Here is a 12,642-nt window from a genome sequence, read left to right on the forward strand (position 1 = left end):
CACTTTGATTGCCTGGAATGCAAACACAAAGAGCTGGTGTGTGTGTCCTTGTGTGTGTTAGATAGCGCATGTGTATGTGTGTGCGTCAGGGACGGGGGGTGAAACAGAAAGAAAGACGGAAACCGACTTGGGAACAGGCGCCTTTTGGCGGGAGCGCCAACGTACTGTGAAAAACTCAACTGCGTTGCGTGATAAGCAACATCCCAGAATGCTCTGGGAGAGGCGGAGGAGAGGAGGGAAGGGAGGAAGGAGGGGACACAGCAGCATGGAGGCAGGAGGGGGCTGTCATCTCTGCCTTGCGAGCTCTGGACTCTCTCTAGACTCTCATGACACACACACACACACACAAAAGGGCTGATAGAATGCAAACACAAAGAGGCAAAAAACACAAAAACAGGAGTGTTTGCCGCAAGCTAGGGACACTTAACACACACACACACACACACACACTTTCCCTCAATTACACTCTGCCTGCTCCCCACTGTGGTCCAGCTCCAAAGCACACTGGACGTCAGTCAGAAGTGATGACGGCAGGTTTTTGGCTCTGAACCCCGGGCTCGGTCTCTGATCTGTTTAAGACCCTCTCCAAAGCCCCTGCTCGGGCCAGATTAAGGAGGCTATGCTGGCGCTCAGCTCGCACCAGGCACCCAGAAACTTGCTTGGGAAACAGCCTGTCTAGTAATTCCCTTTGACGGCTCGGGAAAAGCTCTGTTTACAAATACGACAGAGGAGTGAGCGCAAGAGAGATAGAGGGAGAGGAGAGAAAGAGAAGAAGAGAAATCTAATGAAACATAGATTAGCATCGCAGGGGCCCACGGGGCGTTTATGGCCTAGTTTTCCTATTCTTTTCTTTTCTTTTTTTGGTGGAGGAATAAACGCTGTCCCTCCCTCTCCTTCCTCCTTTCATCTCTGCATTTGGTGGGCTCTTCGGAGGAGAGGCTGTCTCCGAAACTGGGATGAGAGTGCGATGGGAGTGGAGGGAGGACTGGGGGGGCGGGGGAGTTCATCACTTCATGTGTGTCGCTGTTCGAGGACCTTAAGGCTAAATGTGGAGGAGGTGGAAGGGCCATAGAGGGAATGGCAGATTGATGGAGGCGAGGGTTGGGTTGACAGCGGTTGAGAGGCAGCGGGTGGGTCAAATGGATGTGTGTGTTTGTCCATTTTCTTATGGATGGAAAACATTTTAGAATTGAAGCTGAAACTGAAGCAAAAAAAAAAAAAAACTGTTTGCCAAAGAGTTTCCTTAGAAATGCAAGAATGTGAGTGTGTGTGTGTGTGTGTGTGTGTGTGTGTGTGTGTGTGTGTGTGTGTGTGTGCACGTGCGTACAGAGTGTCTGTTCATGTGTGACTTACGTGTACACTCTTTCAGAGGGATACTGGAGCTCATGTGGATGTTGTCGATCCAGATGTGTCCTCTGGTGCCGTGCACAAAGAAACCCTCCATCACAACCTACCGCAGCAGAAGCAGGGAGGAAGAGGAAGAGGAGGTAAAAGTTGAGAAATAAGAGGAGGAAGAGGAAGACGGAGACAGGATGGTGGCAAGGGGGAGCAGGGGGGGCGGAGGCAAATTGAGAACGGGGACAAGCGAGAGGAGGGGGAGGAGAAAGAGGATAAAAACTTAATACGCCGCCTGCGAGTTCAAAGTTGCACTCAACACTTGCAATCATCCTCCCTTTCTCTGCAAGCGTCTTCAGGTTACTTTTTTATGAGAACATTAACTGCTTGTGATGTCTCTGACAAATGCACAGCGATCCCCAAACAATCACTCCCCCAACAGAGACAGTATGGCTTACTTTAGCTCCTTTTGAAGTCAAACCTGGCCTAAGGTGAGAGAGGGGCTACAAGTGGCGCTTTCCTATGCTCTGAGATGCACCGATCTCTCTCTAACCAACCCTGATAAAGACATTAAAAACACGTTTCTCTTTCTGGGGAGACACACAATATAAGGTCTGACCCAGATACGTATTTATCAAGCAGACTTTAATATAGCTCACTGATATTTGCCAGAAGTCTGAGGCTTTCATAGCATTGCTGTTATGACTTTTTCATACCAATAAAGGTAACGCTCATTCTGCTTTTTATTTTTCACCTAAAATCTGGGTTTATGATTACCTGGAAGTCTTTTGGGGAGCGAGGCAGGATGGTGCGACCCTCCTTCCAGACAGGGCCCTGGTCATCTTTCAGCGTCCACAGGACGGTCTCCTCGTTGTGGGCATCCCGCAGCAGGACCTTCAGGTGGCCCTGGGCCTCCCCCCACAGCTGATAGGAGAAGAGGAGGCAGAGGGGCCCGGTGTCGGCCGCCACCACGGGGCTCACGAGGCGGGCTCGCTGCTGCTCTGTCTTTAGGCTGGCGTCCATGTACAGGTAGCTGTTGAGCTCTGGAGGGGAGTGAGATGCGATGTGGTCAGAGATTACTCTGAATAAGTATGTTGGTGGAACATAAAAAAGCATTTTAACAGCAACAATATGCAACCAAGCTGCTTTAGTATTTTTTACACATTGCTAGAAATGAGCAGAGCTTAGTTTTAACCTTGAATTTGCTGGTTGATACAGTCAAAAAAAAAAAAAGAGCAAAAACAGGAAAAAAGTCTAATTTAATGGATTTTCATTTCACCCCTCGAGGCAATAAAAAAGAGGAAATTTGAAAGGATGTGTAGACTTTTGATATATATATATATATATATATATATATATATAAATTGATGCTGCTGGAATGGGGCACATGTACATACCGTGTGTGTGCCCCATACAGTCACACAATTATAATCATCAATCATCACTGTTTGCACATACAGGCGGACACGTATGCCGTATCGGCACCGTGTATATGCTTTCACACAGTTACAGAAATCTCCAGCATGACTCTCAAACAAAAAAGAAACAAATCACCAGTTGCTAACAGGAACGGAATCGCCGCCACACAATAGTCACACCAAACAATAGGGATATGACAAATATAAACACACAGAAGAATGGGTCCAGTGAGAGCGTCAGTCGTACATGAGCGCAACCACAACTCCTGCCAAGACCCCCGGGGCCTATTTCTCTTCATTCCCATCCAGGTGAATGACTTCAGCGACGGAAAAAGTGCAACAAAAACGCACGCCGCTCCGCTTGTTTACACCAGAGGATGTTTAGTTTGCAAATTGGATGCCTGACACGAATTCTATTGTGAGAGATGGGTGAGCCTACAGTATGTATGAGTGTGTGCGTATGCCCATGTATGTTTGAGAGAGTGACTCAAACAGGCATCTGGTGAAGAATTTCTTAAGTGGGCCCTGTGGGAAAATGTCCAGTATCAACAATCTGCAGATTAAATCGGCTGCTTTATCAAGAACTGCCGGTGTGTGTGTGTGAGCAACTGCGTGCCTCTCCGTCTTACAAGGGAAAAGTGGTCCGAGGCAAATCACACGGCAGTCAGGTGTTTTCCAGAATGTGTTTGCCTGTAACGCGGCACCTGCTTTTTTTCCGAAGCACCTCAGTGCGGTGGCTTCCGGTGAGGGCGCATGTTTTTTCGCCCAGCCACGCTCAAGTTATTGAGTGACTGGGTCGATAACCTTTCGCTGTGTGTGGGTGTGTGCGCCCGCTCTTTCCAGCAGCTCCGACAAGCAGTATCTGGAGGGACAAATCTTCCTCCGACTTGACAGCTCCCCTCTGCCCGCCATACGCCCAGGCTCGCCTGTGTGTGACACTTCAGACAGTGTGTGTGACAGTATGTCCCTTGGCCCTCCGCAGCCCTGGAATGACTGTGTGTGTGTGTGTGCCTCTGTGTGCTCTCCCTTGCTGCGCATGAAACAGCTTTTTTTTTGCCTATATGCTGCGTGCATGTGTACGCACAGAGAGGACGTGCGAGTGAAGCACATTTGTGACTCCGCGAGGCATTTTATCACTCATTTCAGTGCGTGCACCAAAGCCTCTTCCATCGTCTCTGCCTTGCGCCGAAGCGCGGTGTCGTGCAGCGAGCCCCCCATTGTTGTGCCTCTTGTTCACCAGACAGCTCATAATCGAGACTGCCTCGCCATACGCAGCACAACAGAGCATTATTAATCCATTTCACAGCGGTCTCCTGCAGCGAGAAGCAAACAAGGATTCAATCTATGAAGCCTAGTTAGCGCGCTTTTACTAGCGGGGGTATATTAAGCCAAATAATACAGTAGACGGTGGCTAATTCCACCTCTGTGCCTAATTACTGGGTTTGTGACTGAGGTCAAGAGGTGAGGAGATCATGGTTTCTGGGTCACACGAGAAAAGGAACCCTACAGAGGATTAAAGCGTGATTTGATAGCAGTGAAATAATGATCCCGTGTGTTGGCTGGGATTTCTGACCTTTGACATCTGCGGGAAAATCAAAGGCCGGCGTGGCGTGTCAAAACGGCTGGAAATGATACTCCATACATGAAAGCCACAACCTGACTAATCGAAGCAACCCTTTCCAATCCAGCCATGATGAAAGAAGCTGCTTTGAAGCCCCCCTGTCAAAGATGGTTTTGACCCAAATAGGTCACGCTTCATGAACAGTCTGCCTTTGCTGAACATGACCCAGGTGATGTGGCAAATTTGACGAAAAAGGGGGGGGGGGGGGCTGAACCTTTTGTTTAATTCTCTCCAGCTGGAGAAATGCTGAATCTTTCATGGAGACTTGCTCAAAACCAATGAATTTTAAAACAAGGTTTGATAACAATCAAAAAATTATAAATAGTGCTATATATAAAAAAAACTCCAGAAACCCAGCAGGATATGTCTTCTGTAGTTTTTAATAACACGCCAAAAGCTGCACTTTTGATCCACGGGTATGTATAAAGGGAAAATGAATAATAATTTCTTCAAGGAGTGTCTAAGTAGATGGAAGTCTACACAGCATCATCTGGGATGTGCCTGAGGTAATGGAGGAGCAGTGACGGACGGCTGGGAATAACTGCTCGTCTTTGGAATCTCGTGCTCTGAACTTAATTGGAGCTACCGGGTCTTAACCCCTTCCTGCCAAGACTTGTCGCGTTTTGGCTCACGGGGCCGAGCGAGCGGAGAGCCGGTGCGTGCCACACATGTGCTTGACACGGCGCCGGCGTCTCGCTCCCTCAATTCATTTTCATTCCCATTCGCTCGGAAAGAGCAGCGCGGCTGGCAGACGACGTCGCTGGCAAATTAGACTGGTTTCAATTTAAGGAATTATTTTAATCAAATTGAAAAGGGACTCAATGAAGATGCACAAGGAGAATGATTTAATTATTTAATTATAGAAAACAGTGTCTTGTCTAGACCCACTGAAGTTGATAAAACAACCTAAATGCATTTGTGCTTGTGCAATTTTCTGTGCCCAAATTAAATTTTCCTTGCGGCTGCATACATAAAAGCTCTGCAGCAAACAATTGACAGAGGCTGATACAGAAATCCATGTAACACCGAAGTAAAACTTGAGAGCTGCTAACTGCATTGTTTTGTAAAATCAACCAGACCTAAAACAACCCCTGCAGGTCACTGTCCATCAAACGCTTGCTGCACAGAGAAAAACCTGAGCTGCCTGCAGCAGCTCTGAGTCGCTCTGCTAACCAGACGGCGGCAGTGAGTCATGCAGAATCTTCACATGCCTGATGAGGAGACTCACCGTGGCTGTGCAGGGACCAGAGGAGAGGGGCGTTGGGGTCGTGCGTCCACCCACACAGGCCGTGGTCAAAGTCACACACGCTGTCTGATGGAGGAGAGGTGGCTGCTGCAGCGGTGGAGAGCAGCAGAGGAAGGAAAGGACAGAGGAAGAGCCAAAGGGCACACAGGCATGAGAAATCACAGTCATTTCAGATAAAGAAACATTCACAGCTGCTCTACATAATGTCATACAGCCCATTCAAATGCTTTCATCTCTGTTATTCCAGCTTCCTAATAACACTATTAGCCCAGCATTACTTTTACTTTCATGTAAAATACTTTGCATGGTCTCACCTGTAGTCGTAATGGGGACCGTGGTGGTTTCCATGTCAGCGGGCAGAGTGGGCGTGACGGTGTCCGCCGGCGTGGTGGTTTCTGCAGAAACAAACACAACACGGCTCAGGTCAAAGGTGGTTGTATGACACAATCCTCGGACGTTAGATTACTGTAAAGAGACAAATTAATCAGCCCATGTTTGCTTAAGAGATTATTTATGTGGAATTTCTTCCCCGGCAGTGTACGTGAGGGAAGGCCAGGAAATACAGATGTGAGAGGAAGTGATAAGCAGCAAAGGCAGAAAGAACCAGGAAGTAATGAGGGAGAGTGTCTTAGTCCTAGTTAATTATTTTAGATATGATTTCAACTTTTCAGAGCTTAAAGTATAATTTAAAAAAAAGAAAAAATGGACATTTCTTGCTTTCTTGAGAGACATTATATCACAATCATGTCATTTTTAGTGCAAAATTGACATTGTTTGAGATGTCTTTGTTATGACGTATGTCACAGCAGGTCTAATATAAAGAAACAGCTACATCTCTTAACATTACAATTAACTGTCATATGTGGTTGGTTTTGACATTGTCTGTCATAAGACTATTATAATTGTGTCATAAATACTTTTTTTGACCTCAACCACAGTGGTATAATTTGGACTTGTCATTAAGATGTCATTAAATGTTTTAAGGCCAATCTGACGATAGGGAATACCTTGACTTTACCAGGGTGATTTACAGAGTTTCCTGATGGACCGTCTGTACCAAACCCAGCAAGAAAACCACCTCAGTACTGTATTCCCTGTTGTCAAGCTGACCTCCGTCAGTCTCTGAGGCTGTGTTTGGTCGTAAATCTGCATCCCGGTCAGGTTGTGTTCACTGGGAGCTGCTAAACTGCTGTTTAGTGTCGGCTACACTAATAGCGTAGTGTAAAACTGACAATTTTGTCCCAGACTATTTCTTGATCAGGACCAGTAACTTCCTGGAGTGTCTACTGGTTGCCTGGCAACTGGTCTGGCCAAGAAATTGTCTGGTGCATAACCCCAGGAAAAATGGCTAATTTGCATTATTTTCACTGCAACCTGTAGCACAGAGCAATCCAGTGTTTTACACGCGTTCCCCTGCAAATAATCTCTTCAGGTTTGATTGTTACAGCAGTGAGAGGACGTTTTAAACAGGAAGCTGTGGAGTTAAACTCTTCAAAAAGTCATTTTTATCCATAATCTAGCACATAAACAGCATGTCTGAGTGCCCTGTATATAAAGGGTGAATTAAAGTGGGTGTCATAACTGAGAGTGTGAGGTCATTTTCCGAAACTAACTATCTCTCGTCTCCTGTCTCCATTTGGCCATCCCACCCAGACCGCCAGACACAGGCGGAGGCAGGCGCAGATAGCCATAAGGCACCCAAAGGGGCCCCGGTCATGTTGTGTCTGCATGCTCAGGCGTCAGTGTCTGTCACACACACACACACACACACACACTGAGTCAAACATGCAGGCACACAGATGCAAAGTCACACACTAAGGCTGATGGATGGATGAGTCTAACAAACTCCCCTCGACCTTGGACAGCGCGAGCACACTCTGGGACTTCTCACTGGCTGTCAGATGGGAGCGCACACACTCCGTCCCGTGCACGTGTGAGCTATCATGTGCGCTACCCTCACTCTATAACTCACACGCTCTCAGAAGAAGGGAGAACAAACACAAAGTGAAATGTATGATTTTCTCTCTGCCCTTAACATCCATTTAAGCCCACATACATCACAAAGAATGACAAAGAACACAACTGATGCATAAATAAGCCAACGATTCGCTCATTAAAACACATCACGTGTGCACACAAACAGACACATGTTGAGCAGGCTGCAGCTGGAATGCGAAGTGGGAGAAAGCGCTGCGTTATTGGGAGCAGATGAGTCAACCCTGATGTGTTATGGGAGTTTACAAAGAGGTTTGGGTCACGTCTCCACCAAAGATCCAAATTTATAATGTGAATAAACTGTGTAAGCTGTTCTTCACTCAATCTCTGTCTGTATAACCACTGCATAAAAGCCATTAATAACACATGTTTACACAGTGACTTGTTTTTGTCACATTTCACTGCGCTAGATCAAACTTTTTTGCCAATAGATACACAAATGTGGCTTCTTTTTCTTCCTTAACTGGCATTAATGACGACTGAAATGGGTAAGTGAGTTCTTAAACACATTGTATTTCATACTGCATTGTTAGCTTTCCCTGACATGTCTCATTTAAGCCTATCCAAACAGCTCCGAGGCTTGGATGCCTGGTGATCTCATGTGAGACAGAGCTCATCAGCTGGAAAAGAAACACAACAAGTATGCAAATATGTCTTGAAAAAAAAAAGGCACATAGATTCATTGCCATACTGAACTCTGCTGAACGCCTGTTAGTGGCAATGCTGGAGCCTCCTACTGGTCTTTCTGCATCACTATCATTGTAATTTAAAGACCCTGAAAGGCACTAAGGGCAACAAACGCAGCATGATCCACAATTGATCCGCTTAAAGGAACTTCCTGTGGAAATGAGTGCGATGGCGCCCCAGCTGGAGAAATGGCAGACATGAAAGGGCTGGTCACAGCTGGTGACGGCTTCTGACATTAACCCAGCGTTAATGTCATGTCCTTTATGCCTGTCATTAACTACCTAATGAGACTCTTATCACTGCCGACCCACCAGGAAGGTAAGGCAAGGAAAGCAACAATCTTCCTGAAACTCTTCCTCCTGAGTTTCAAATGCGTGACCATCTCTTGCTCCCCTTCTCCTCTCTCTTCTGCTCGCTCCTCTTTTTGCGGTTGGGTCCTCCAGTTAAGACCTGGGACCAGGTGTTAAAATAAACCGAATGCCTACACACTGCTGGGACGCGAGCACACACGCACTCCCATGTGTGGATCCAGCTAAATACACATAAACACGAGTCCATTAAGATTCTACCCAGCTCCTGAGCACTCCATGCTTTCAAAAGGTCAGGCCTTGTCACAGTGTAAATGTGCTGACCTTTCTGGGGTGTGACAGGAGTGTCGGGGGCAATGGGAATGGGACCGACTTGCATTTGTGTGGGTGTGTATGTTTATGTGAGACAGAGGGAGAGAATGTGTGTGAACGTATGTGACCTGCCTACCTTGCCCCAAGCCCTGTCCTTGATGTGTGTGCGAGGGCTAGCAGCGCGAGGAGGCCCACATGTGTACAGGCACACTTACTGTACATGCGCAGCAGAGGGCCTTGTAATGCAGGAAAAGTCTCTCTGCAGCAAACTGTTGTCTTACATAATGTGTCTACTGCTGCAGGTGATGATGCAAGTCATCATCATGCATGGGATGAGACACCAACACTTAGAACTGGACCCAGGGGAACTGCTGGCATAGATAATGGAGATGCACAATCACACACACAAATACACGCCGCAGCTGCGCATGCATACACACATGCTCGCAAAAATACACTTAGGCATGCGCACACATATAAATGCTTTTGCATGCACGTTTTTTTCAACGCACAGACACCAAAAACACACAAAAACAGGGTGGCGAGGGCCAGCCCTCTCTGCATAAAAGACATTGCTCACTCCCGAAGAAAGCTGACTCAGCGATATGTCAGAGAAGAAAAAAAAAAATCTTCAATTATGTAGAAAGCCTTTCTGTAAATCTCTGCTTGGCAGTCCTACGCGCGCACACACACACTGATAAATGGTTGTGCGTGCACCTGCATTCACACACATACACCCCAAAAGGGCATGATGGGAATGACAAGTACCTATTGTTTGATATTCTGTTGGGTGGGGTTAAGTTTGCAGATCAAGGTTCATCCACGCACACACGCACACACACAGAAGCTTTCCTGAAGGATGGGATGCTATGACGGCAGTGACATAAAGAGCTTATATGAACAGCAAAAATAAGCACAGGGCCAAACCGTGTTTAAAATCTGTCATTTTATAATGAGCTCTACCTGAAGGAACCAGGAAGCCAGTGTGGAGCTGAGACATCTGAGGTTTACATTACAGATGTGTACGTGCATGCGTGAGCGCTACAATATAGTGCTCCTAAAACTAAAATGGTCCTTCCTGAAAAAAAAAGAATAGATGACATTTTGCCTTTTTTTTACAGACTAGTCTCTAAAATCTTAGAAACCTTCCTGAGCTCATAAATTTTTCATTTTTCAAGCAAGTATACTAGAAAAAAAACTGGAGAGGCTGTGTGTGTGTTTGCGCGTGTGTGCGCGTGAGACAGCTGTGCGTCAAGGGAGAAACAGAAGGAGTCAGGACCGACAGCAGTGAGCATGGAAAAGAGGTGCGAGCGATGAGCAACAGAGGAGGAGGGGAGGAGAGGAAAGGAGCGGAGGCATGGTAACGACAAAAGAACAAAAACATTTATGGACCCACACATTGGGCCTCAGGGTTGGAGAAAAAAGAACTGCAACCATGTGTAGGAATGGGGTGAGAGACCTTATTCTGCCTCGCCGTGGCAGCTGCTGCTATGTTTAAACTGCACAAGGCAAGATTTGGTGGAAAAATGACAACCATTTCATTGGCCTGACTCATATAAATGAAAAGAAATTCAAAAGCGGGCTTAACTGAGGACAGAACAGAAACAAGAGAATAGTTTAAGTGAAAGGGGAAGTGAATGATTTACAGGATGTCAGCAGTAGTCCGCTATTCCTGCTGACTTTTGGCGGCATGTGAACAATGTGTGACCCTTAACAGCAGTTATCCGTGCCACATTTCCCCCAAAATCCTCACTCCATCTGATAAAAATTAAATATGTAGAAAAGGACCCTGAGGTTCTTGTTTTTTGTATCCATCTTTTGGGATTGCTCTTTATAGTTGTACTGTTTGTGCACTGCACACATGGGCACATCTACTAGATTTTTCTCTGGGAGGAGAAAGTGACTGGAGACCAGGTGTTCAGAGGGACCGCATGTAAATTACAGAATTGTATTATTCCCTGACAGAGATTATTGCTTCATTCCTTACTTTTTATAACCAAATTCTAACTATCAACCGAAAACATTTGACATCTTTGTGGCTTTATATCAAGAGCCACCTGGTTAACAAACACAGAACTAATGCTGTCAGGGCAGGTGTGCCTCTGTATGTCTTTCGATGTGTATTACTCTCCCCAGACAAGTGGCAAAAGCGATAGTGATAATGTGCTCTTATTAATATTTCGACTAAAGAGCAGTGCACTTCATCAGTACATCAGCACTTCACACACCCAGGAATCACCTCAGTGAAGGCATAGTCTAACTTGTATTTACAGTGGTATCTGGAGAGCATACATGTATGTGTCTCGCTTCCTGTGGTTTATTTTGTGTGTGTGTAACTATGTGGATCTGTGCTTGTATGTTAGCGCTGAGCATGTTGTGCTATACAGCTCAGCCATCCTGTTCAGGCACAGAGGGAGTGGTAAATAGCCAGAGTCCACATGTGTGCGAGTGCTGGTGAATGTGTGTGTGTGTGTGTTTCTCCAGCACAACATCTGGATAACAGACCATGCTGGAAAATGAACAAACCAATGCTCTCTCTCTCTCTTTCTCTCTCTGGGGATGCATTCCTTTAACCCGAACCCTGTCCACTCCCCGCTGAGGCTAACACTTGTTGTAGAAGCTCACAGAAAGCCTAACTAGCATTTTCCAGGTGACACAAGCTCAAGAACAAATCAAAATCACAACCTTTGCGGGTCAGGCTTTCACTGTGCTATCACTTTCCCTTTCTGGGCCAACTCTGGGTGTCTCTTTTCACCCCTGGCAGACTGTAATGACTCTCATGCATATCTAATGTGAGCCTCACTTTTCTGGTCAGCCACCTTCCTCAAGGTCCATTCAGTTCTGGTTAGATCGCTGGAGTTCACTGCAAATAATTCAGCCTGGAATAGTGTGGGCCCCAAATTATCATATATAAAACGATTCCCTGTCATATAAGCAACAGCAGAACGTCCTACCTGGAAGGTCACAGCCCAGTATCTCCACTCTCATTCCAATCCCTGCTGGAGACCACCTCTCTGGATACAGCCTGATGTACTGGGCCACTGTCTCCTCGAAATGACGCAGCTCTGGGGTGTCGTAGTGTGTGTTCCCCTCAAAGATCTACCCAAAATACACAAATACAAGTATGCACTGTCATCTCAATGGTTTACCTGTATAGGGTTACTGAACTTGTGTTATAAGTGAATTTTCCTGTCTACCCTCCTCCCTCACCCACCTTGGGCAGGCTAGTTTTGCTGTCCATGATGAAATTCCACTCTTTTGCATTCAGGCTGTGTGCCACTTTGTACTTCCTGACAAAGGCCCGGTTATCTGTGGTTGCCCCGCTTCCTGCGTCCCCTCCCCGCGCCCCCTGGGTGATTACGCCGCGCACGGTCTTCGGCACACCGAGGTCCACCTGCAGAGAAAACATTTAGATAAATACATTGTGATGAATGTACTTTATAAAAAAAACAACACATGGTTATGTTTAATTGCAGCTGTGCTCCTTGTTTTAGCTCGTTTGCCTCTGGCAGCTGGAATGGCAGAATGTAGAAGCCAGAATTTCAAGGGACTACTTATTGCATATACAAACATTTTCAATCACATCACAGTAAAAACAATTAGCCTGAACAAATGACACCAAGATCACGCATTTGCTTTTATAGCAGATGAGCATAAATATCATATTTCATTGTCAGTACTTGTATGATAGTATTTAGTCAAAATGCAAAATGAAAGCAG

General features: G+C 46.2%; 1 protein-coding gene across 4 annotated transcripts in view; it reads right to left on the bottom strand.

The window, feature by feature from the left end:
- nrp2a (neuropilin 2a) overlaps positions 1–12,642 on the bottom strand; it is a 58,791-nt gene that overhangs the window by 7,961 nt on the left and 38,188 nt on the right. For 3 of the 4 annotated variants that reach the window (XM_041965900.1, XM_041965898.1, XM_041965901.1), the window contains exons 10-15: positions 12,137–12,316; positions 11,877–12,021; positions 5,935–6,015; positions 5,603–5,707; positions 2,113–2,378; positions 1,354–1,450 (exon numbers count right to left, since the gene is read on the bottom strand). In XM_041965900.1, coding sequence (XP_041821834.1) covers positions 1,354–1,450; positions 2,113–2,378; positions 5,603–5,707; positions 5,935–6,015; positions 11,877–12,021; positions 12,137–12,316 — 874 coding nt within the window. The remainder of the gene's footprint in view (positions 1–1,353; positions 1,451–2,112; positions 2,379–5,602; positions 5,708–5,934; positions 6,016–11,876; positions 12,022–12,136; positions 12,317–12,642) is intronic. The other variant, XM_041965899.1, reaches the window with a different exon arrangement.

This window comes from Chelmon rostratus, chromosome 24 (genome assembly GCF_017976325.1).
Source record: "Chelmon rostratus isolate fCheRos1 chromosome 24, fCheRos1.pri, whole genome shotgun sequence".
Lineage (NCBI taxonomy): Eukaryota > Metazoa > Chordata > Actinopteri > Chaetodontiformes > Chaetodontidae > Chelmon > Chelmon rostratus.